This window comes from Schistocerca serialis, chromosome 2 (genome assembly GCF_023864345.2).
Source record: "Schistocerca serialis cubense isolate TAMUIC-IGC-003099 chromosome 2, iqSchSeri2.2, whole genome shotgun sequence".
Classification (NCBI taxonomy): domain Eukaryota; kingdom Metazoa; phylum Arthropoda; class Insecta; order Orthoptera; family Acrididae; genus Schistocerca; species Schistocerca serialis.
Window position 1 is genome coordinate 482,843,709 of NC_064639.1, and position 25,762 is coordinate 482,869,470.

Below are 25,762 nucleotides of genomic sequence, written 5' to 3' on the forward strand. Positions count from 1 at the left end.
TCTTCTTTCGCGATGGTGTATCTGTGTTACCAATTTCAATGTAACGCCTTTATCGCTTACCAATTGGCGCTCTCTTTGCCTTTGTCACACTAATGCTCATCTGAAATCTTCCACAACATCTGATGGCCCTGCATTAATATAGAACGTCAGTGGGCCCGGAGGTCGAGAAAAAGTGATGTTTTTACTAATATTTGCCTATTATGCTATCCAACTCGTCGAATATTCGTACAATTGGCTCCTGTACGACTGCATGACTTAAGTATTCTCCCTTTGTCAGGGATTGGACTACATTAGCTGAGGTTTGTCTACCTGTGGTTGATACACTTGGAAAAATCTCAGGTTCACAACACGAAACAAGCACATAAACTTATTACATGAAATCGTTTCCAGTAAATCATTACGGGCCAATTTTTGAAACTACCAACGTGTAGTGGAAATATTGGACTATCTGGTATGATGACAGAATAAATATGTAATTACCACAAATAACTTTTGTTAAAAATTCCAAATGGCGGTGACTGTTAGGAAAAACCGTTAATGTTAATTTTTTTTGTGACCCACGGTCGGAAACATTATTTCCGTGTGTTCACCTTGGCGCTACATGGACACTCCTCGTCCGCATAATAAAGACTTAACAGGGGTAGTACAGCGCAGCTATCCTGTATGATTGACAACGCCTACTACCACTGTAGTTGTGGTAGTATGTTTCAACAGGTTATTAAAAAGCTGGAAACATGGTGCTCTGGGTGAGTCTCAGGTTCACTAGTGTCGTCACATTCGTCGGATTACATTGGCGTAGCAGTGCATCGCCATGTTAGAACACAGCATTGTGTTGACTCCGTTATCGTCGTGTCAGACTCGTGGATACCAGACTTACCTTTAATTCCGTCTCGTGATGTCGTACTTAGACGTTGGAGCAGAGGGCATGCATGCCTGGGGTCGACGCTACACTCTATCGATGAGCTGTTAATCAAGGTAAACCACGTATTAAGATGATTCTACTCGTACAATCAATTTATTAAAATACCCGCCCACCCGACCCCACTCACCTTCCATGTGTTAGCATCCTACACATGGCATGTATGCAAGAGCTACAACGTCGCAGAGGCTAAGTCATAACTTAAGTGAGGTTATATAGCTCCGAAGATAGTATACATATATCTCTTATGTCTACTCATACGCCGAAGCATCACTTTGTACAGTATCACGCTTGGACCACTGGATCCCATAATATGCTGTGACATAGACTGTAGAAGTATTTCACGGCAAAAAAATTACGTGTTTTTCATCACATATGGGTATGTGTTTGCATTACGTAATATACAACTAAGAGATGTAGAGTCAGAATCATGATGTATTGTTGACGTTTTGGACGCTTGCTTTCGTCAGCGACGTTCTGTATGTACCACCTTTAAAACTTTGATGGCAGTCAACAAGCCCATACTGTCTCTGGATAGTTTGACCCCGTGTGCATTCGAAATTCTAAGGCTTTTCTTTGTTTCTCCTAGTGACCCAAGGTAGTTAATTGGTCTGCTGCCGTCTTGTCGTTCCAGTTTACCATTCTGTAGGCGGAGTAAGCGAACTTCAGTACCAATACTTTTTGTTCTAAGAGTCTCCAGTTTGTAAGAGGGCTATTTCAACTTATAATCTAACATTGTAGATTAATGGTTCACCATAATGGAAAGGCTGCCTTAGATTTTATTATATACTGAAGAATATTGCTAAATTAAGTTAAAAATTTACTAGCTGTATCTTGCCTGTAACTGTCCCATTCTGTCCCAGTATATTCATAAAGTAATTTCGGCGGAACACTTGCAGTAAAACAAGAACACTGACGCTGCCACCGTCATGGTCACACGAGAATTTCCCTGAAGATAAGCAATTACTTAAATGCAAGAAATGAAGAGACAGTTTGGGAAAGACTACAGCCAAGATTTACATGTCTGCAACACTGAATCACAAATGACAAAGTGTTTCGTTACCTGGCATCCTTCTATGGCTTAGTACATAGCCTTACCTTACTTAAAAACAATACACACATCGCATACTGTCGACATCTGCAGTGCCGGCCGAAGTGGCCGTGCGGTTAAAGGCGCTGCAGTCTGAAACCGCAAGACCGCTACGGTCGCAGGTTCGAATCCTGCCTCGGGCATGGATGTTTGTGATGTCCCTAGGTTAGTTAGGTTTAACTAGTTCTAAGTTCTAGGGGACTAATGACCTCAGCAGTTGAGTCCCATAGTGCTCAGAGCCATTTGAACCATTTTTGACATCTGAAGTGTTGTGTAGCTCTCTGCAGTACAATAAACAAGTAAATAAAAACTAGGGAAAGAAGTCATACGAAATGCAATTACTCGTAACGAGCCACAGAAGAACACCGACCTTTGCAGAAAAATACTCAGAAAACGACCCTCAACAGCATCCGAAATATGGTCGGCGGAGTTTGATTCCAATGCATACATCGTTTATAGTTTAACACACTGCATCTGTCTTCTGAGCTTCATGTAACATCCTACCGATTACCATGGTTTGTTGCTTTGCCAACACAAAAATTGTTCACACACGGGGTTTCATTTGAAACAATTAGAAACGAATCTTTAATAAAGTGGCTGACCCCTGTTTAATTCCATTTGTTTTTATTTCTTCACTACATAATGTCCTTTATAACGTAGCACTCTGCTGTAAACCTCGCGAAGTACACAGCGAATGCAAATCGGATTAATTTAACATGCATACATCGTATCTCCTCCGCCCATGAACCACAGAACTTGCCGTTGGTGGGGAGGCTTACGTGCCTCAGCGATACAGATAGCCGTACCGTAGGTGCAACCACAACGGAGAGGTATCTGTTGAGAGGCCAGACAAACGTGTGGTTCCTGAAGAGGGGCAGCAGCCTCTTCATTAGTTGCAGGGGCAATAGTCTGGATGATTGACTGATCTGGCCTTGTAACACTAACCAAAACAGCCTTGCTGTGCTGGTACTGCGAACGGCTGAAATCAAGGGAAACTACAGTCATAATTTTTCCCGAGCGCATGCAGCTTTACTGTATGGTTAAATGATGATGGCGTCCTCTTGGGTAAAATTATCTGGAGGTAAAATAGTCCCCCATTCGGATCTCCGCGCGGGGACTACTCAAGAGGACGTCGTTATCAGGAGAAAGAAAACTGGCGTTCTACGGATCGGAGCGTGAAATGTCAGATCCCTTAGTCGGGGAGTTAGGTTAGAAAATTTAAAAAGGGAAATGGATAGGTTAAAGTTAGATATAGTGGGAATTAGTGAAGTTCGGTGGGAGGAGGAACAAGACTTTTGGTCAGGTGAATACAGGGTTATAAATACAAAATCAAAGAGGGGTAATGCAGGAGTAGGTTTAATAATAAATAAGAAAATAGGAGTGCGGGTAAACTACTACAAACAGCATAGTGAACGTATTATAGTGGCCAAGATAGACACGAAGACCATGCCTACTACAGTAGTACAAGTTTATACGCCAACTAGCTCTGCAGATGACGAAGAAATTGAAGAAATGTATGATGAAATGAAAGAAATTATTCAGGTAGTGAAGGGAGACGAAAATTTAATAGTCCTGGGTGACTGGAATTCGACAGTAGGATATGGGAGAGAAGGAAACATAGTAGGTGAATATGGATTGGGGCTAAGAAATGAAAAAGGAAGCTGTCTGGTAGAATTTTCACAGAGCATAACTTTCACAGCTAACACTTGGTTCAAGAATCATAAAAGAAGGTTGTACACATAGAAGAAGCCTGGAGATATTTACAGGTTTAAGATAGATTATATAATGGTAAGACAGAGATTTGGGAACCAGGTTTTAAATTGTAAGACATTTCCAGGGGCAGATGTAGACGCTGACCACAATCTATTGGTTATGAACTGTAGATTAAAACTGAAGAAACTACAAAAAGGTGGGAATTTAAGGAGATGGGACCTGGAGAACCTGACTAAACCAGAGGTTGTACAGAGTTTCAGGGAGAGCATAAGGGAACAATTGGCACGACTGGAGGAAAGCAATACAGTAGAAGAATGGGTAGCTCTGAGGGATGAAGTAGTGAAGGCAGCAGAGGATTAAGTAGGTAAAAAGATGAAGGCTAGTAGAAATCCTTGGGTAAGAGAAGATATATTGAACTTAATTGATGAAAGGAGAAAATATAAAAATGCAGTAAATGAAGCAGGCAAAGAGGAATACAAACGTCTCAAAAATGAGATCGACAGTGAGTGCAAAATAGCTAAGCAGGCATGGCTAGAGGACAAATGTAAGGATGTAGAGGCTTATCTCACTAGGGGTAGGATAGATACTGCCTACAGGAAAATTAAAGAGACCTTTGGAGAAAAGAGATCCAGTTGCATGAATATCAAGAGCTCAGATGGAAACCCCATTCTAGGCAAAGAAGGATAAGCAGAAAGTTGGAAGGAGTATATAGAGGGTCTATACAAGGGCGATATACTTGAGGGCAATATTATGGAAATGGAAGAGGATGTAGATGAAGATGAAATGGGGGATATGATACTGCGTAAAGAGTTTGACAGAGCACTGAAAGACCTAAGTCGAAACAAAACTCCGGCAGTAGACAACATTCCTTTAGAACTACTGACAGCCTTGGGAGAGCCAGTCCTGACAAAACTCTACCATCTGGTGAGCAAAATGTATGGGACAGGCGAAATGCCCTCAGACTTCAAGAAGAATATAATAATTCCAATCCCAAAGAAAGCAGGAGTTGACAGATGTGAAAATTACCGAACAATCAGTTTAATAAGTCACGGCTGCTAAATACTAACGCGAATTCTTTACAGACGAATGGAAAAACTAATAGAAGCCGACCTCGGGGAAGATCAGTTTGGATTCCGTAGAAATGTTGGAACACGCGAGGCAAGACTGACCCTACGACTTATCTTACAAGAAAGATTAAGGAAAGGCAAACCTACGTTTCTAGCATTTATGGACTTAGAGAAAGCTTTTGACAATGTTGACTGGAATACTCTCTTTCAAATTCTGAAGGTGGCAGGGGTAAAATACAGGGAGCGAAAGGCTATTTACAATTTGTACAGAAACCAAATGGCAGTTATAAGAGTCGAAGGACACGAAAGGGAAGCAGTGGTCGGGAAGGAAGTGAGACTGGTTTGTAGCCTATCCCCGACGTTATTCAATCTGTATATTGAGCAAGTAGTAAAGGAAACAAAAGAAATATTTGAAGTAGGTATTAAAATCCATGGAGAAGAAATAAAAACTTTGAGGTTTGACATTGTAATTCTGTCAGAGACAGCAAAGGATCTGAAAGAGCTGTTGAACGGAATGGACAGTGTCTTGAAAGGAAGATATAAGATGAACATTAACAAAAGCAAAACGAAGATAATGGAATGTATTCAAATTAAATAGGGTGACTCTGAGGGGATTAGAATAGGAAATGAGACACTTAAAATAGTAAATGAGTTTTGCTTTTTGGAGAGCAAAATAACTGATGATGGTCGAAGTAGAGAGGATATAAAATGTAGACTGGCAATGGCAAGGAAAGCGTTTCTGAAGAAGAGAAATTTGTTAACATCGAGTACAGATGTGTCAGGAAGTCGTTTCTGAAAGTATTCGAATGGAGAGTAGCCACGTATGGAAGTGAAACATGGACGTTAAATAGTTTGGACAAGAAGAGAGTGGAAGCTTTCGAAATGTGGAGCTACAGAAGAATGCTGAAGATTAGATGGGTAGGTCACATAACGAATCAGGAGGTACTGAATAGAATTGGGGAGAAGAGGAGCTTGTGGCACAACTTGACTAGAAGAAGGGATGGGTTGGTAGGACATGTTATGAGGCATCAAGTGATCACCAATTCAGTATTGGAGGGCAGCGTGGATGGTAAAAATCGTAGAGGGAGACCAAGAGATGAATGCACTCAGCACTTTCAGAAGGATGTAGGCTGATGTACGTACTGGGAGAAGAAGCAGCTTGCACAGGATAGAGTGGCATGGAGAGCTGCATCAAACCAGTCTCAGGACTGAAGACAACAACAACAACAACAACAACAACAACGTATCTCTGATGTGTTCAGATTCCAACTGTCTCACCGCAAAACTACATGACAAGTGTTTACATACTATACTCTCTAACATCTGAGGCCCAAGAAATATTGAAATTTCTCATATAGTTTCGTTACAGCGATTAGTATCTTATCATTGCAGTCTGTTGAAGTATTTATGCTTTTCTTGTTCAGGAGATTTTCATGCAAAGGTTAATACAAGCAGAATACGTTATTTTGACTTAAGTTGCATCGACGTTAACAATTTTCATGAAAAATGTTCTGAGTCATATGAATTTTAATTATTGTATCTTACTAATAACTGTGTGACAAAGTTATTTTACGTTGATTTAAGAGAATATGGAATTTAGAAAAAATATGTGTTAAACTGACAAAATATGAAGTATTGAGCAATTCATGGTATAAAAGATGTCAGTTAATACATTCAGGTTCAAATAAATGGCCTCTAAATTTGCTGAAAATGTCACCTCTCTTGACAAAAGTGTGTGAATAAATAAATTAACAAAATTGATCATAGAATCGCGGTGTTTTATTTCCTTAGTCAAGCCATAACATTTCTGCACTCTCTATTGGGACACTGCTAGAAGTAACGGAGACAAGTTTAGAGACTGTTTGCAGCGTTCATTGTGGGGTACTCGTGTTGAACAACTTCAGCATCTTGAACGGGGTCGCATTTTGGGCCTGAAGGGACCTGGATGGACGTGTCGACGAATTGCTGCACATGTTGGGCACAATGTGTCGGTGACGTCTTGCTGTTTTCTGTGGCCTGTGGAACATTCTCACAACTGTAGACCAGGTTCTGGACGTCAACGTAGTACAGGTGCACGCCAAGAACGATGCATGATGCGAGCAACGGTGGCTGACTCAAGATTGTCCAGGGAAGAAGTACGGCACGTGACACACCTGCTGTGTCACCAAGAACCACTGGGAACAACAGTCTGCTTGCAGCAGGACTCAAACAACCTGTGCCCCTGGCCTGGTTACTACTGTCACCACTACACCATCAAGCACGACTACTCTGGTGTCGTGGAAGAATCGAATGGATACTGAAATGGTGCTCTCTTGTCTTCTTCAATGAGAGCGATTTCCATCTGTATGACACGGATAGACGCACACGTTACGGCGTAGAGGTGATGAGCGGCCTATCTCGGCGTGCATTCGCCCACGACACCAAGATTTCATCCCAGGAATCAAGATGTGGGGGGCAGTCAGTTACAATCCGCTGTCACATTTGGTGACTCTACAGGGTAAGTAACAACTGCCTGCCCCGTTGCACTCCGTGCTCCTGCCGCTTCTGCGACAGGAGGGTGACGTGCTTTATCAGCAGGACGTTGCAAGTACAGTGAACGGGTACTGCCGCGGCCAGCCACATCACCAGGCAGCTTGCCAATTGAGCACGAATGGGACATGATGAGGTGCTCCAGAGCCTGCAAGAACTACTACCGAATTATAGCAAAGATTGCAAGATTCTTGTGACCGTCTGTCGCAGAATGCCCTTCGGCATGTTTGCACTGCGATAGTGTGATTTACGGCTTACTCATGAGACCTCTTGGGCATCTTTTACTGTAACACGTATGTTTCATTTGGTCTGGATTCGATAGCATATGGGAAATAAATACAGTAGAAGAAGAATGGATAGCTTTGAGGGATGAAGTAGTGAAGGCAGCAGAGGATCAAGTAGGTAAAAAGATGAGGGCTAGTAGAAATCCTTGGGTAACACAAGAAATATTGAATTTAATTGATGAAAGGAGAAAATATAAAAATACGGTAAGTGAAACAGGCAAAAAGGAATACAAACGTCTTAAAAACGAGATCGACAGGAAGTGCAAAATGGCTAAACAGGGATGGCTAGAGGACAAATGTAAGGATGTAGAGGCCTATCTCACTAGGGGTAAGATAGATACCGCCTACAGGAAAATTAAAGAGACCTTTGGAGATAAGAGAACGACTTGTATGAATATCAAGAGCTCAGATGGAAACCCAGTTCTAAGCAAAGAAGGGAAAGCAGAAAGGTGGAAGGAGTATATAGAGGGTCTATACAAGGGCGATGTACTTGAGGACAATATTATGGAAATGGAAGAGGATGTAGATGAAGATGAAATGGGAGATACGATACTGCGTGAAGAGTTTGACAGAGCACTGAAAGACCTGAGTCGAAACAAGGCCCCCGGAGTAGACAATATTCCATTGGAACTACTGACGGCCGTGGGAGAGCCAGTCCTGACAAAACTCTACCATCTGGTGAGCAAGATGTATGAAACAGGCGAAATACCCTCAGACTTCAAGAAGAATATAATAATTCCAATCCCAAAGAAAGCAGGTGTTGACAGATGTGGAAATTACCGAACTATCAGCTTAATAAGTCACAGCTGCAAAATACTAACACGAATTCTTTACAGACGAATGGAAAAACTAGTAGAAGCCAACCTCGGGGAAGATCAGTTTGGATTCCGTAGAAACACTGGAACACGTGAGGCAATACTGACCTTACGACTTATCTTAGAAGAAAGATTAAGGAAAGGCAAACGTACGTTTCTAGCATTTGTAGACTTAGAGAAAGCTTTTGACAATGTTGACTGGAATACTCTCTTTCAAATTCTGAAGGTGGCAGGGGTAAAATACAGGGAGCGAAAGGCTATTTACAATTTGTACAGAAACCAGATGGCAGTTATAAGAGTCGAGGGACATGAAAGGGAAGCAATGGTTGGGAATGGAGTAAGACAGGGTTGTAGCCTCTCCCCGATGTTGTTCAATCTGTATATTGAGCAAGCAGTAAAGGAAACAAAAGAAAAATTCGGGGTAGGTATTAAAATTCATGGAGAAGAAATAAAAACTTTGAGGTTCGCCGATGACATTGTAATTCTGTCAGAGACAGCAAAGGACTTGGAAGAGCAGTTGAATGGAATGGACAGTGTCTTGACAGGAGGATATAAGATGAACATCAGCAAAAGCAAAACAAGGATAATGGAATGTAGTCTAATTAAGTCGGGTGATGCTGAGGGAAATAGATTAGGAAATGAGGCACTTAAAGTAGTAAAGGAGTTTTGCTATTTGGGGAGCAAAATAACTTATGATGGTCGAAGTAGAGAGGATATTAAATTCAGGCTGGCAATGGCAAGGAAAGCGTTTCTGAAGAAGAGAAATTTGTTAACATCCAGTATTGATTTAAGTGTCAGGAAGTCATTTCTGAAAGTATTCGTATGGAGTGTAGCCATGTATGGAAGTGAAACATGGACGATAAATAGTTTGGACAAGAAGAGAATAGAAGCTTTCGAAATGTGGTGCTACAGAAGAATGCTGAAGATTAGATGGGTAGATCACATCACTAATGAGGAAGTATTGAATAGGATTGGGGAGAAGAGAAGTTTGTGGCACAACTTGACCAGAAGAAGGGATCGGTTGGTAGGACATGTTCTGAGGCACCAAGGGATCACCAATTTAGTATTGGAGGGCAGCGTGGAGGGTAAAAATCCTAGAGGGAGACCAAGAGATGAATACACTAAGCAGATTCAGAAGGATGTAGGTTGCAATAGGTACTGGGAGATGAAAAAGCTTGCACAGGATAGAGTAGCATGGAGAGCTGCATCAAACCAGTCTCAGGACTGAAGACCACAACAACAACAACAACATACTCTTAAAATGGCGAACTACCTGCAACATTTCTTGCTGGTTGTTGCATCTTTTTTCTGGCAGTATCCACTCATATTATAAAAGTGTATGTATGTATATGTCTGTGTGTCTTCATCTCCTCCTAAAACACTGGACCGACTTCATCCAAACTTGGTACATACACTGCGTGATGAAAAGTACCTGGACACCGCCAAAAACATACGTTTTTCATATTAGGTGCATTGTGCTGCTACGTACCCCATATCAGCGACCTCAGTAGTCATTAGACATCGTGATCGAGCACAATGGCGCGCTCCGCGGAACACACGGACTTCGAACGTGGTCAGGTGATTAGTTGTCACTTGTGTCCTGCGTCTGTACGCGAGATTTCCACACTCCTAAACGTCCCTGGGTCTACTGTTTCCGATGTGACAGTAAAGTGGAAACGTGAAGGTACACGTACATTACAAAATCGTAAAGGCCGTCCCCCCGTCGGAGGTTCGAGTCCTCCCTCTGGCATAGGTGTGTGTGTGTTGTTCTTAGCGTAAGTTTATTTAAGTTAGATTAAGTAGTGAGTAAGCTTAGGGACTGATGACCTCAGCAGTTGGGTCCCATAAGATTTTACCACAAATTTCCAAAATTTCGTACAGGCCGACCTCTTCTGTTGACTGACAGAGACGGCACATCTATCCAGACCATCACACGGGAATTCCAAACTGCATCAAGATCCACTGCAAGTACTATGACAGTTAGGTGGGAGGTGAGAAAACTTGGATTTCGTGGTTGAGAGGCTGCTCATAAGCCACACATCACGCTGTAAATGCCAAACGACACCTCGCTTGGTGTAAGGAGCGTATACACTGGACGATTGAACAGTGGAAAAACGTTGTGTGGAGTGATAAATAACGGTACACAATGTGGCGATCCGTTAGCAGTGTGTGGGTATAGCGAATGCCCGGTGAACGTTATCTGCCAGTATATGTAGTGCCAACAGTAAAATTCGGAGTCGGTGGTGCTATTGTGCGTCCTGTTTTTCATGGAGGGGCTTACACCCCTTGTTGTTTTGCGTGGTACTATCGCAGCACGGCCCTACACTGATGTTTTAAGCACGTTGTTGCGTCCCAATATTGAAGAGAAATTCGGTGATGGCGATTGCATCTTTGAACACGATCGAGCACCTGTTCATAATGCGCGGCCTGCGGCGGAGTGGTTACATGACAATAACATCCCTGTAATGGACTGGCGTGCACAGAACCCTTACCTGAGATCTACTTCGTGCCAGGCCTCACCGACCGATATCGATACCTCTCCTCAGTGCAGCACTCAGTGGAAAATGGGCTGCCATTCCCCAAGAAACCTTCCAGCACCTGGCTGAAAGTATGCCTGCAAGAGTGGAAGCTGTCATCAAGGCTAAGGGTGGGCCAACACGATATTCAATTCCAGCATTACCGATGGACGGCGCCACGAACTTGTATTTATTTTTAGCCAAGTGTACACCCCTTATTATCAAGTAAAAGCTGCAATAAAGATAAGAATCACCTACCTATGCTAGTTCGGTAGACATGACGTCATAAATAATGAGACGCGAGAAAAACAGCCGCATCACCCACGAAGGTTTACTAAATCTGCTCTTTACTACTGAGTCACTCCCAAGTCGACTGAATTCAAGAAAATGCCAGACAGCTTTCAATTGCGAAGAGCAAACGGCTGTAGGCGAAAGCAATAGCCGACTATAGAGCTATAAAGGGGCGTTGCATTAAGGACGTTTACAAAATCGCGTTGTAGATACGCGGAGGTTCTGCACCCAGTGCGCAGAAACTGTCCAGGATACTATACTTGGTAATTTACAAGATCACTTACAGGCGATACAGATCGAGCGCACGACCGTCATGGCGGCAGATATATATTATGTTTACACCGTTGACAACAGATATGACTAAGACGACAGTAATTTAACTTACCTCACTCGTCATCCAGATCTTCATCATCGACAATTCCACGTGTTGCGTACGCAGCCGGGGCAATCCTTTTTTGCCGTAGCCGGGGCGCACTGTAGTTATATCTCTCAGGAAAACTGTGAGAGTCTAAAAGGAAGCTTTTAGCCACCCTGCCGCAAATTGTGAAACTACACGTACTGAAATACGTTCAGGTTGTCAAAATCACATAACACACATCCCTACAGAAACCATAGTAATCCCAAGCAGCGTTTGTAAGATAATTCCGTTTCTGAAGCAGTGACTTCAACGAATATTCTTTAACCCAAGAAGAGATTAAATTAATACTTTGCTGTATCGTCAGTTTTTGTTTATCGACCCAGAGTTTTTCCTGATCGTAGTTCTTTTATATCATTTCACACTATATACGAAACGAGAAATCAATGTCGGTCTTCCTTTTTTTTTACCAATTTATACACACACGTCTCCCCATGACAATCCACGCAATTTCTAAAATCGTGATTCGCCAATAAGCGATATTCCGAAGTCTAAACGACTTTCCTCCGTACACAATCTCGGAATTTACTCCCGCCATGTGACAGTATTACAAGTTGGCACAACGCCGGCACTATCACAACATGCGTAGCTATAAAAGCTGGACACAAAAGCAATAAATAATCGATATCTTCCGCCATGACAGTCACGCCCTCGAGATATTGGCTTGCAAGTGATCTAGGAAGTTACTTCACACGTGAATGTAAATAGGCAAGGAAACATTATCCATAGTCGTCTTTCATTAAATCATCTAAATGATAGTGGGCTGAATAAATAGGTACGAATTTTTGTTTGAATAGTAGCGTAGAGTTGCAAATTATATCCGTGAACCTCTGGGTTTGTTTAAAAAACAGAAACACCCTGAAGCAGGTCAATTGCAACAGTGATCGAAACGTCCGAAGTCTTACATATTGACAATGCGGTCACAAACACACAAAAATTTTAGTGACTGTGACAATGGCCGTGGAAGTATATTCTTGTATCAACTATAAAAATTAATATTTGTATACAAACCATATACGTATGCAACCTTCCCAGTAACTTCAGATGCCAAGTTTTCTCATACTTCATCTAACAGCCCATCTGTCCTTAGTATCAAAATATTAATCTCTATACATCATCGTCTCCATAAAAGTCAATAACACTTCAAACCCCACACCATCAATATTTAAATACTCGAAGCTTCCTGTCAGATTAAAATTGTGTGCCACACCGAGATTCGAGCTCGGCACCTTTGCCTTTCACGGGCAAGTGCTCTACCGTCAACTTTTTTTTATTTTTTTTTAATCTCATTTTGTTCGCTTTTGTTCGTTGCATCTGCTCGGGGCGGACGTCGTAAGACATCCGTTTAAGTTCGTTGTTCATCAATTAACTCAGTTTTTTTTATTACAGAGGGTAACTAACCCTCTTACCGAACACGCTGAACTGCCGTTCCGGCATTTATGAACTGTATACGCTACCCCTATACCACAGCTAGCTAATATAGCGTCTGAGCTACCCAAGCACGACTCACGACCCGTCCTCACAGCCTCAAATCTGCCAGTGTCTCGTCTCGTACATTCCAAACTTCACAGAAGCTCTCCTGCGAACCTAGCAGAACTAGAACTCTTAGAAGAAAGGATTTGCGGAGACACGGCTTTGCTACAGCCTGGGAGATGTTTCCAGAAAGAGATTTTCACTCTGCAGCGGAGTGTGCTCTGATATGAAACTTCCTGGCAGATTAAAACTGTGTGCTGGACAGAGACTCTAACTCGGGACCTTTGCCTTTCGCGGGCAAGTGCTCTACCGCCCCGGTCCGGCACACAGTTTTAATCTGCCAGGAAGTTTCATATCAGCGCACACCCCGTTTCAAATCGAAAATTTCATTCTGCAACTACACATTGCCATATGGTGTCCATAGTGTTCGGTGTACGGGACCGGTAAACCAGCAACCTTCAGGCATAACTTTTATACCTTCGTTACAGTATTCCTTTGTATCGTTTCTGTCTGTGCCCAGAACTATTTCTGTAATGTATTTTTCCAAATGTCTACCGCACTGACATAATTAGCCGGCCGAGGTGGCCGAGCGGTTCTAGGCGCTACAGTCTGGAACCGCGTGACCGCTACGGTCGCAGGTTCGAATCCTGCCTCGGGCATGGATGTGTGAGATGTCCTTAGGTTAGTTAGGTTTACTTAGTTCTAAATTCTAGGGGACTGATGACCTTAGAAGTTAAGTCCCATAGTGCTCAGAGCCATTTGAACCAATTGACATTATTACGGCGACGATCTCATTGGCTTTTGTTTTCTAGCACCTCAAGAGATAAGCAAACAACTTGAGAGACTATAACAAGCCCACCGTCTAGGTGCAACGGCTGTCCCGAGTATCTATTTGTACGGAGTGATGTACACTCCTGGAAATTGAAATAAGAACACCGTGAATTCATTGTCCCAGGAAGGGGAAACTTTATTGACTCATTCCTGGGGTCAGATACATCACATGATCACACTGACAGAACCACAGGCACATAGACACAGGGAACAGAGCATGCACAATGTCGGCACTAGTACAGTGTCTATCCACCTTTCGCAGCTGCTATTCTCCCATGGAGACGATCGTAGAGATGCTGGATGTAGTCCTGTGGAATGGCTTGCCATGCCATTTCCACCTGGCGCCTCAGTTGGACCAGCGTTCGTGCTGGACGTGCAGACCGCGTGAGACGACGCTTCATCCAGTCCCAATCATGCTCAATGGGGGACATATCCGGAGATCTTGCTGGCCAGGGTAGTTGACTTACACCTTCTAGACCACGTTGGGTGGCACGGGATACATGCGGACGTGCATTGTCCTGTTGGAACAGCAAGTTCCCTTGCCGGTCTAGGAATGGTAGAACGATGGGTTCGATGACGGTTTGGATGTACCGTGCACTATTCAGTGTCCCCTCGACGATCACCAGTGGTGTACGGCCAGTGTAGGAGATCGCTCCCCACACCATGATGCCGGGTGTTGGCCCTGTGTGCCTCGGTCGTATGCAGTCCTGATTGTGGCGCTCACCTGCACGGCGCCAAACACGCATACGACCATCATTGGCACCAAGGCAGAAGCGACTCTCATCGCTGAAGACGACACGTCTCCATTCGTCCCTCCATTCACGCCTGTCGCGACACCACTGGAGGCGGGCTGCACGATGTTGGGGCGTGAGCGGAAGACGGCCTAACGGTGTGCGGGACCGTAGCCCAGCTTCATGGAGACGGTTGCGAATGGTCCTCGCCGATACCCCAGGAGCAACAGTGTCCCTAATTTGCTGGGAAGTGGCGGTGCGGTCCCCTACGGCACTGCGTAGGATCCTACGGTCTTGGCGTGCATCCGTGCGTCGCTGCGGTCCGGTCCCAGGTCGACGGGCACGTGCACCTTCCGCCGACCACTGGCGACAACATCGATGTACTGTGGAGACCTCACGCCCCACGTGTTGAGCAATTCGGTGGTACGTCCACCCGGCCTCCCGCATGCCCACTATACGCCCTCGCTCAAAGTCCGTCAACTGCACATACGGTTCACGTCCACGCTGTCGCGGCATGCTACCAGTGTTAAAAACTGCGATGGAGCTCCGTATGCCACGGCAAACTGGCTGACACTGACGGCGGCGGTGCACAAATGCTGCGCAGCTAGCGCCATTCGACGGCCAACACCGCGGTTCCTGGTGTGTCCGCTGTGCCGTGGGTGTGATCATTGCTTGTACAGCCCTCTCGCAGTGTCCGGAGCAAGTATGGTGGGTCTGACACACCGGTGTCAATGTGTTCTTTTTTCCATTTCCAGGAGTGTATGATGGAACTACCATATCAGTCCAGCTGTGGATAAGGCCAGTGATGTGCTCAAGTTTGTTGCAATAACGCTAAGGAACATGTGATGGAGATCTCTCACAGAACCACTTTTCATTTTCCAGTGCTATTCAAATAACGATAAACATAGAAGAAATGCACAATTCGACACGGTTTATTTTATAGACGGAGAGAGTTAAAGAACTGACCTTCAGTGTTATAGTGATAAGGGATTCGTTTAAGGGTGAGCCTACAGCGTATACCATAATGACCACCATGCTAAAATTGGGGTATCTGGCCTTAAACAGCGAGGTCCTACAACTTTTTCCCCCGTTTACTATCTGCGAATGGAACTGGGAAGGCGTGGTCTGTGGCGGTGGAGAGGGTCGGAAGGGGGAGGGGGGGTATAGGTCTAGTATGCTTTATACTCAATATACATCACCAGACGGTGTGCGGTGGAGGACTTTCCGATTGTGAATACAGATGTTGATTTTGCAGATTTTTGCCTCTAATTTAATTTCATTATAATTGTTACTATATGTGGGAGAAGAAGGGATTCGTTGGTAGGACATGTTCTGAGGCATCAAGGGATCACCAATTTAGTATTAGAGGGCAGCGTGGAGGGTAAAAATCGTAGAGGGAGACCAAGAGGTGAATCCTCTTAACAGATTCAGAAGGATGTAGGTTGCAGTAGGTACTGGGAGATGAAGAAGCTTGCACAGGATAGAGTAGCATGGAGAGCTGCATCAAACCAATCTCAGGACTGAAGATAACAACAATAACAACAACATCAATATGTGTTACACCGTCCGTCCAAAACATTCAGACTGGTTTTAACACTGGCGTAGAAGCGACGCCAGCTCAGTGACCACGGCGGCAGCTTGAACAACTTCAAACAACATACGTGTTTTCCATCTTCCAGTTGTGAGCAGATACTGAGGTTCAGCGTTGTTCTTCCACGAATCGTAACGGAGCGACATCACTAAATCAAGTGTTCAATTTATTTTCTGGAATGTTTCGAGAATGAGAGAAGTTTGTACAAAGTTTGTCCGGCTCACTTTGATTCTCGATCGAAAACAATAATGCTTCAACGCCTGTCGAGATTTCATTGAAATGCAAGAGATAAAAATCTATTGTGGTTAATACGAACCAATCACAGAACCATAAAATGAAGAAATTTATATGAAGGTACAACGGTTTCACGACATAACCGAGATCCAAGTCAGTGTGACGCTCGATCTGAACAGTGTCTCAAAGTAGGATTTTTCTGTCACTTTCACATGGTCGTATGAACCCTCTTTGTGTTGTAATAAAGTAGGGAGGGAAAGGGGGGGGGGGGAGAATTCGTAGTACACTTGAAGCATCAAAATCACTATCTCAACTTTTTTATCCTGTTTGTTAACTCAGGCTCGAAACTTTTTGAACTGAAAGGGGGCGTTATAGTTTAATCTGGTTTGAATATTTCAGTTTGTATATAAATTTATTTATTTTTTTTTTTTGCTTTTCTTACAACAGCCTACTTGTTTAGATATTTTGGCTTGTTAACAAAGAAACGACTGTAGTCATACCCTACACATCAACATCAGTTTCTATGAGAATAAAAGGAACTTTGATTTAATTGCCCACAACTTAACGTGCTCTTATCTCTTTTACAAGTAATGCTTGTGTTGCTGATGTTTACTTTAAAAAGTAAGAACCTAATTTAGGAATGGTGAACGATCCACTAAAATGCAGGCAATGTGACGATGACAGTCTTGGCCTGCTGCAATAAATACTAAGTGATCATAAATTTTACAGGTTGCCTCAGCCTTCTCAGGGCGACCACTGGCGACTCTTATAAAATATACGTATAACTGCTTCTACTGAAAGACACTTAGCTATGACTGTTACGTTATGAATAACCGCCTTAAAAGTATTCGGCACATAGGTCTCTGTTTGTTGATTGTTAATATTCTTTGAAGTACCATTCTGCATGACACAAGAATTTGTTTGCTAAATTCCAATACATGTTCTCAGAACAACGACCTGTCACTTTCAATTGATGCACAACACACTGCTTGATTCATACCCATGACTGATAGAAAATAGTGGAAGTCTCAGTTTCTATCGAAGCTCTCTGACCGGTATTTAGACAGTACTGTACAAATCGAAAAGCAAACGGATAGAAAAAAATCCACAGATATAAACAGTAGAGTTCAGCAATCCGGTTTCGATACACCAGGAAGACCCGGGTATGTTCTACAAATAATCCGTTAAAGTCGCCCGTTTCCATCAATCTCTTCAGTTGTTTCGTGTGTACAGTACTAAGGTTGATGTACTGAGGATTCAAGTTCGAAAGCAAGGTACATATATTTTACGGAGCTACATTGCAAGCTAAAACAGATCAGCCTTACGTCTTCAAAGTAGGACCAGTATCCCATAAAATTAACTGCACATATTTCCAACTTCACTTTCCGCCACACAGGAAAAAAATGTGAAGTGCTTATTTAGGACTATGAATTAACACTAACGATAGTTTATTCGTGACATATTTTGCATCTTCTCTAAACGATATTCTTTCACAGGCAAGGCACATTCTTTCATACAGACTTCTTAGTGCAATGTAACGTATCGTAACGGAGCCTTCATAGCTCGGAAGTTACATAACTTTTCAGCAAAGCTTATTTAAAATTCTACGGGAATGTTTCGAATTAAAATAAGAAGATATTAGTTATGTCGCAGGTAATAATCGTCTTCCGGTGTGTTCATTTCTTTGTGAATATTTGTCAATGCGCTGTTACCGTGTCAACAGTGCTAAGTCGGGAAAAATGATCGATATCAACTGGAAACCACTGAAGTCCATTATTCATCAAATTCCTTCATGAGTTACCTGATATTCGCACAGTTTACAATGTGAAATAACTATCACTATTTCCTAATACAGAATGCCAGTCACGATATTTTTACGGATAAATCTGTAATACATCTGATCAAAACTTAAATGGTTGAAATACTATCCGGTCCAGCCTGTTTCCTATATTTTCCAAAAAAACCGATTTATTAAATTTCAGGGTAGTTCCTCTGAATGTTTCTGTCGATTATCCTTCTAACTCCTCTCCCTGCCAGTATTTGGTCCATCTTTAACGGCCTTGTTGTCAGCAGGACGATCAGTCGTAATCCTTTTCTTTTTATTTGTTTTCTCGTTCCTTTTCTATGCCTTCTAAGACACCATTAAGCGTCCATTTTGGGCTGTTGGTCAGGAGTCATGTTACGCTGTCCGTGGCTGTAACTGTAACTGAATTTCAAGCTTTTTGATTCCTTCCTGTTCACTGATGGATTCTGTTCGACCTACAAATTTCGGTAGATTTCGCGTGTGTGTCTAAAAGATGCTGTCTAAAAGCATCATACATCTCATTGCGATCGTGGGCTGTCCGTAGAATGTAATTTTGGGCTGAAGGACCACAGAGGTTATGAAGCTGATGGAACAGTGGACTGTGCACATACCCAACGTGGCAAACATCTCCGTTCCTCCTTGATTGGAGAATGTTGAGAGTTTCAGTAGGTGTCAAGAAAGGAACTCTGCCAGATGAAGATAAATGGCAGGGATTTTCTGGCTGTCTTACAAAAACCCGGTCTTGCACAACCAGGCATACTTCGCATTACTTTATGTGTGAGTAAACTGTTGTTGATAAAAAAAATTCATCATAATCCTGACGCTGATAGTTCATATTCTCATTGCAGATGTGCTCATTATTATATAATTTAAGGCGTTATAACTATCAACAGAAGGTGCATTCTATCCAGCTGTGGTTTCATGGTTCACTACTGGTTAAATACACTTATACAATGTATGGTGCAAGTGAAAGCAAGTGGGGAAGAAGCGCGAAGAAAATATATGTCAGAACCTAAATTGGCTGATGACTTTGCCTTTCTGCAAAAGCGAAATGAAGTCTTAGATGAGGCGTCGGATAAGGCACATAAAACAGAATGTGTCATAAGGAGAAAAGGTTAGGTGAAGGTAATGAATAGAGGGAGAATATAGAATGAAAGAAAACAGAACGCCTTCAGGCACAAATGCATGTTTCATTTCGAGCTCTAAGGTTTCGTCTTCGGCTGCTTGATCAGTTTACATCGTTTTTTGAAAACGGCCTATTATTATTGGTCCTGTTGAGTACATAGGTATACAACTATGTGCAAATTGTGACTAAAAATTTTATAAAACTAAGACAAGGACGGAAAGATACTGTTTCAAGCAGTGGTTGCACAAACTTCTTAGGCATGGTATGTATACTGTACATGTTACTTGAGGCAATTATATATAACTTGAGATAGTTAAAAATCTCGAATAAGATGCGTTGTATGAAAAATATGTTCTAGGTGAAAACTTAATATTAGCAAAGGGGATATATGTCTGTGCTACAGCTTGCAACCCCCTCAACATACCGGCTTCTTGGACGGGGTCTACTTTGTATTTTCGAATGGGAAACCCGTATTTTATCGCATATTCGGATTCTACAACATAAAACACGTAAGGTTAATTCTAATCATAGTTTCCCATTCGCTGTAGATGGCGATGTAATCAACAAATGTCAAGCGTGCCTGTTTTTGCAAATAAAAACCGATGCATTGGATTCTACGTTTCGTTTACAATGTTACTGTTGACCTATATACTGTAAAGGTTGATACTGATATTCAAACATTGCTTGAGTGTTGCAAATCTGATTGTACAGTACAAATACGTGTAATATGCAAGCCATTGACATTTATGTCAAATAATAAACGTGTATGGTAATGCATTTTTCTGTTCCCGATGGGGTTCATTATAGTGAGTCTCCAGACCATCGGATTCAGGTGGTCGTCATCGAATCCTGCGATCAGGGCGACTGATTTCGGCGTGTGTTCCCCGGTCACCGTAACTCTCACGCTGACCGCTAAGCAACTACTGGCGGAATACAAACCACAACTATTGTTATAACATGAGATGCCTACGAAGAGATAATGACAGGCGCAGAAGCCATGGATGCTCACCAGAATCAAACACCTCAATGGTGAGAGGCTAGGAGACTCACTAAAATCAAACACCCCACTGGTGAAATGGAAGCAGACTCACCAATACTAAGCGTCCCATTGGAAACAGAATACTATTACCAGAATGAGATTTCCACTCTGCAGCGGAGTTTGCGCTGATTTGAAACTTCCTGGCAGATTAAAACTGTGTGCCGGACCGAGACTCGAACTCGGGACTTTTGCCTTTCGCGGGCAAGTGCTCTAACAACTGGGCTACCCAAGCACGACTCACGCCCCGCCCTCACAGCTTTACTTCTGCCAGTACCTCATCACCTACCTTCCAAACTTTGCAGAAACACTTCTGCGAACCTCCCATTCTGGAAACATCCCCAAGGCTATGGCTAAGCCATGTCTCCGCAATATCCTTTCTTTCAGGAGTGCTACTTCTGTAAGGTTCGCAGAAGAGCTTCTGTAAGGTTAGGAAGATAGGAGATGAGGTACTGGCAGAAGTCAAGCTGTGAGGACGGACCGTGAGTCGTGCTTGGGTAGCTCAGATGGTAGAGTACTTGCCCGCGGAAGGCAAAGGTCCCGAGTTCGAGTCTCGGTCCGACACACAGTTTTAATCTGCCAGGAAGTTTCAGAATACTATTACATCCATGTCATACATGGCATATAGAAATTGAAATACATGACGCAGTTGAAAACTATTTTTAGATTATTATCTGTATAGAGCTGCTAAGATGGCATGGAGGGCAGTGTTAGAGAAGTATAAAAACTGAAAGTGAGGAGAGAAACGACATTACTACTAGTGGTGAAAATTTTAATTTTCATCCTATTACTTTGCAAATAAATTTATATTTCTAGTGTGTAACAGGGCAACGTCTTTTCCATAGTGGTGACACCGGTTCCCGTCAGATCACTGAAGTTAAGCGCTGTCGGGCTGGGATAGCATCTGGATGGGTGACCATCCGGTCTGGCGAGCGCTGTTGGCAAGCGGGGCGCACTCAGCTCTTGTGAGGCAAACTTAGGAGCTACCTGATTGAGAAGTAGCGGCTCCAGTCTCGTAAACTATCATACGGCTAGGAGAGCGGTGTGCTGACCACATGCCCCTCCATATCCACATCCAGTGACACCTATGAGCTGAGAAAGTAATGGAAACCAGACTGTACCGTTGGGCCCTCCAAGGACTGTTTGGACAGAGTTTAGTTTAGTTAGTTTTAGTATGTTACAGAATTTTACACACATAATGTCCATGGTACAGTTACATAATCCACCAGCAGGAAGAAACTGACATGATTCAATAGACAACTGCTCAACGAGCAGAATTGCAAAAACATGAGAGTTGTTCAACAATCACACAATCTCATCCACTTATCAATAGGAAACTTAAACTTGCGTGATTGAACCAATCTTTATATACGGAGAGTACTCACTGAAGATTAACGAGTCTAATGTCTCGTGGTGGCTGTAGTAAAATATTCACTTTTCTCCAATGAAGGTAACAGAAGGATCCTGGTACCCTTTTAGTAATATTCTATAAGGCAGCAGAACAGAAACGACGTCAGAATTACTGAGTAGCATGTCCAGTGGTGATGCGGCGCTGTCGTTTTGCAGGTGTGGCGCGGCGGCGATGAGGAGGTAGCCGGCGCGGCGGGATGCGGCGGGTGTGCGCCACGGGGCTCGTCCTGCTGCTCACCCTCACAGGTCTGCCAACCTCTGCATGCCGCTGCTACTGCTATTGCCAACTGCTGCTCTCTATCATTATTTCCAATTGTCAAATTAACGTGTCACATTACTTCAACGGCTGTCTGAAAAGTAAACACTCATGGAAATGGAAAGTGTTGCACCTTGAAGAACCAGCCCGCAATTATCAGACTTCATTTCCATTGTATTCAAAACTCATTTCCATCATAAACGTCAGTATTAATACATTCCTCGATTCAACTAAAAATGTTGCTTTCACGATTTGCTTGTCATAGGCTACCTGAAATTTGTTCTGTCGTGTCTCTTCTTTTCTTCGTCCTTCGTTGGGGACCACAATCACGTACAAACTTTTGTATGGAATTTTCTCTCTGTTTTACTATTCAATTATTTCAGAGAATCGTTATGTCGGATTTGTCGCCATTATGAAGAACACAATGAACTGAAAAACAAGAAAATGTACATATCATACAAAGTATGGCACAACGTTGAGAACATCACTTACACATCACAAGATGCCCAACATGATAAGATGACATGTCGTCATCGAAATAACATATCTGTACTTATAAGTCAGTCATCATATTACAGGAAATGAACACAGATCAAAATACATAATTCGGCTGATAGTGTGCATAGCAAACGAAACTTAACATAGCGTATTGCATATATGAAAGCTGACACAGTGCTTGACCTGCATGCATCATGTCCAGACATCAACTAACAACATTTGTCAAAAAAAAAACTTCACAACTCGTTATGAAGTTATATAATCATATAATCTTTGGACTTCCCAAGGCAGTACCGGGAAAGCAAAACGAGACTATTGGTTTGGCATAGTGTGTAGCATACACTTATAATACATGCACATACCAAATGCTTACAACAGAAGAATACAGAACTCCGTTCTTGGAATGTAAATATTACCATTTTAAGATACGTTACAAAACGTGATCCTGAAAGAAATCATATAGATGCAATCCTATAAAATCGTAGTCTACTAACTCCAGGTGATATACATAAAGGAAACGCATACATGCGACTCTTCACAAGACTCATGCGAATGACAAGAAACACCACAAAACTCAGAAACCAACATACCTGCAAAACCCTGAGTGCAGAACACACTTAATGATGTTTCTTACGCATTCCCAAAAGAAGACATTGTTTATAATATATTATTTAAAACACGATTGTACTGAAGAGGGAAGGTGGAAAGTTGGATGGGGTGGGGGATAAAAGGGAAGTGGATTATGGTGGGGGTGGAGGTGGAGGTGGAGGGGAGAGGGTGGAATGGGGAAGGCTAGGAAGGAACGAAAATGGTACACTGGCATGTTACACTACATACATCATCATATACTGCAGTAATACAAGAAATAATTAATTTTATATTAATGTTGTCTTACTAACTATATCATGTGAAGATTAGAAGTACACATAGTAGATTCTACACACATCAACAGAAATGAGAACAGTGAGGAAGTAAACATTGGGACTGGTGGATACACATTAGATGAAGCTAGAGTATTCTGCAACCTAGGCCGAAAAAAAACCCATGATGGATGTAGGAAGGAGGATGTCAAAAGCAGACTAGCACCTGAGAAAAAGCACTACTGCCCAAGATAAGTCTACTAGTATCAAATGTAGGTCTTAATTTGGGGAAGATATTTCTGAATATATACATATGGAACACAGTTTTGTATGGTAGTGTCATGGACTGTGGGAAAACTAGACAGAAGAGACTCAAAGCATTTGAAATGTGGTACTATAGAATAAAATGTTGAAAATCATGGGGACTGAAAGGTAAGGAAGGAGGAGGTTCACGACAGAATCGGTGAGGAAAAGAATACATGGAAAATACCGACAAGAAGGAATGACAGGGTGGTAGGACATCAGTTAAGACATCAGGGAATTACTACTATAGTACTAGAGGGAGCTGTAGAGGGTAAGAACTGAAGAGGTGGGCAGAGACTGGAATACACCTAGCAAATAATTGAGGAGGAAGGCTAAGAGTGCTACTTAGAATTGATGATGTTGGCACAACAGAGGAATTCGTGGTGAGTTGCATCATACCAATCAGACGACTGATAACTCAAAAATATGTGTTCCTAAAATAATATATATTGTACAAATAATAATCATTTAACTATAATATAACATGTTTCTTAAATGAAGAAGAAAGTATAATGTAAACTAATTTCTCCCAGCCCCATATAGGTTCCTAATAGCATACACATAGCTCTGAAAATTCGTGATTGCATATTTTTAATAGCTACGAAAATACTTGTAACACTTATAACGAAAAACATGGCATGTATGTGATAGGTATTAGTTATAAGGCAAAATATTTATACTTCAGTTATGTAGTCTAAGCATTTCCTAAAAAAAAAAAAAAAAAAAAAGCAAGAAAGAAAAACGAAATGTCCTCGGGGAAACAGCAGAGAATAAAACGAATCAATCATGCATCGTTATCAAATTTTGAGCTATGCAGGTAGTTCCAAGTCTCCAGCTCATTAGTTTCAAATCAGTTGCAAAATTTCTGTCAAACAGAAAAAAGACAGAAGAACAAATTAACCCCTGCCACACATCAGACGTGAAGCAAATTACTATTACATTGTCATCCTGTTCTGAACTATATTGACAGTCTGATAACTCTAGCTTATTGAGAAGTTAATTTGAAGTCAGTTGCAAAATTTGATGAGTGCAGTCTGACAGATATAAAAGTGAAGTACCCTTGGCCAGTTAATATTGCACTGTCTTGCAGTTCTAAGATATTTTGAATGTTTAAAGTCTCTAGGTCTTAAGGAAGTTAGTTCAAAATAATTTCAGAATTTGTATCAAACAGACAATAAATTGTCATAACAGAAAGCTGTTAATAAAAGAAGAATATTTAGCAAAACCTGCTGAGAAGTTATTAAAGATTAAAAATTAGGTTAGTTATTGGATTAAGAGCGCCTACCCAATAGCTTGTATGTCCACTTTGGCAAGAATAACAGCGGCAATGTGTCGTGACATAGAAGCAATGAGGCTTTAGTAGGTTAGTGAAGAGAGGGGGTACTGTAGCTGCACATGCAAATCACCTACTTCGCATAAATTCCAGAGAGGGAGGGGATGAGCTCTGATGCCACATTGAATCATGTCGCAAATTTGTTCAATCAGGTTCAGACCCTAGAATTAGTAGACCATCACATCGCCACTGCATTCTTCAGACCACTCAGCTACACTCCTGGCCTTGTGACACCGCGGATTATCTTGTTGAAAATGCTACTGCCATCAGGAAACATGATCGTTATGAAGAGGGGTATGTATCTGAAACCAGTGCACAATAATCCTTGGCCTTTATGGTGCCTTGCCGAAGATCCAGTGGACCCACAGAGGCCCAATATGAATGTTCCCCAGAGCATAATGGGACCGCCACCACCTTATCTGTGTCATGCCTTACGGGTGTCAAGGAGCTATTCCCCTAGTAGATGGTGGATTTGTGCCCTGCCGTCCTCATAATGGAAAAGGGATTCATCAGACCATGCAATGCTCTGCTATCATCCAGTGCCAATGGTTACATATCCATTTAATTCATAGATGTCGATGTTGCAGTGTTAACATTGGCACATGTTTGTGTCGTCGGCTGTGGAGGCTCTTTGTTA

The 25,762-nt window shown here is 42.3% G+C and overlaps 1 protein-coding gene across 2 annotated transcripts in view; it reads left to right on the forward strand.

The window, feature by feature from the left end:
- LOC126455609 (uncharacterized) overlaps positions 1–25,762 on the forward strand; it is a 758,971-nt gene that overhangs the window by 703,160 nt on the left and 30,049 nt on the right. For both annotated transcript variants that reach the window (XM_050091370.1, XM_050091369.1), the window contains one exon: positions 22,032–22,121. In XM_050091370.1, the coding sequence (XP_049947327.1) occupies positions 22,073–22,121 (49 nt within the window). In that variant the 5' untranslated portion in view covers positions 22,032–22,072. The remainder of the gene's footprint in view (positions 1–22,031; positions 22,122–25,762) is intronic.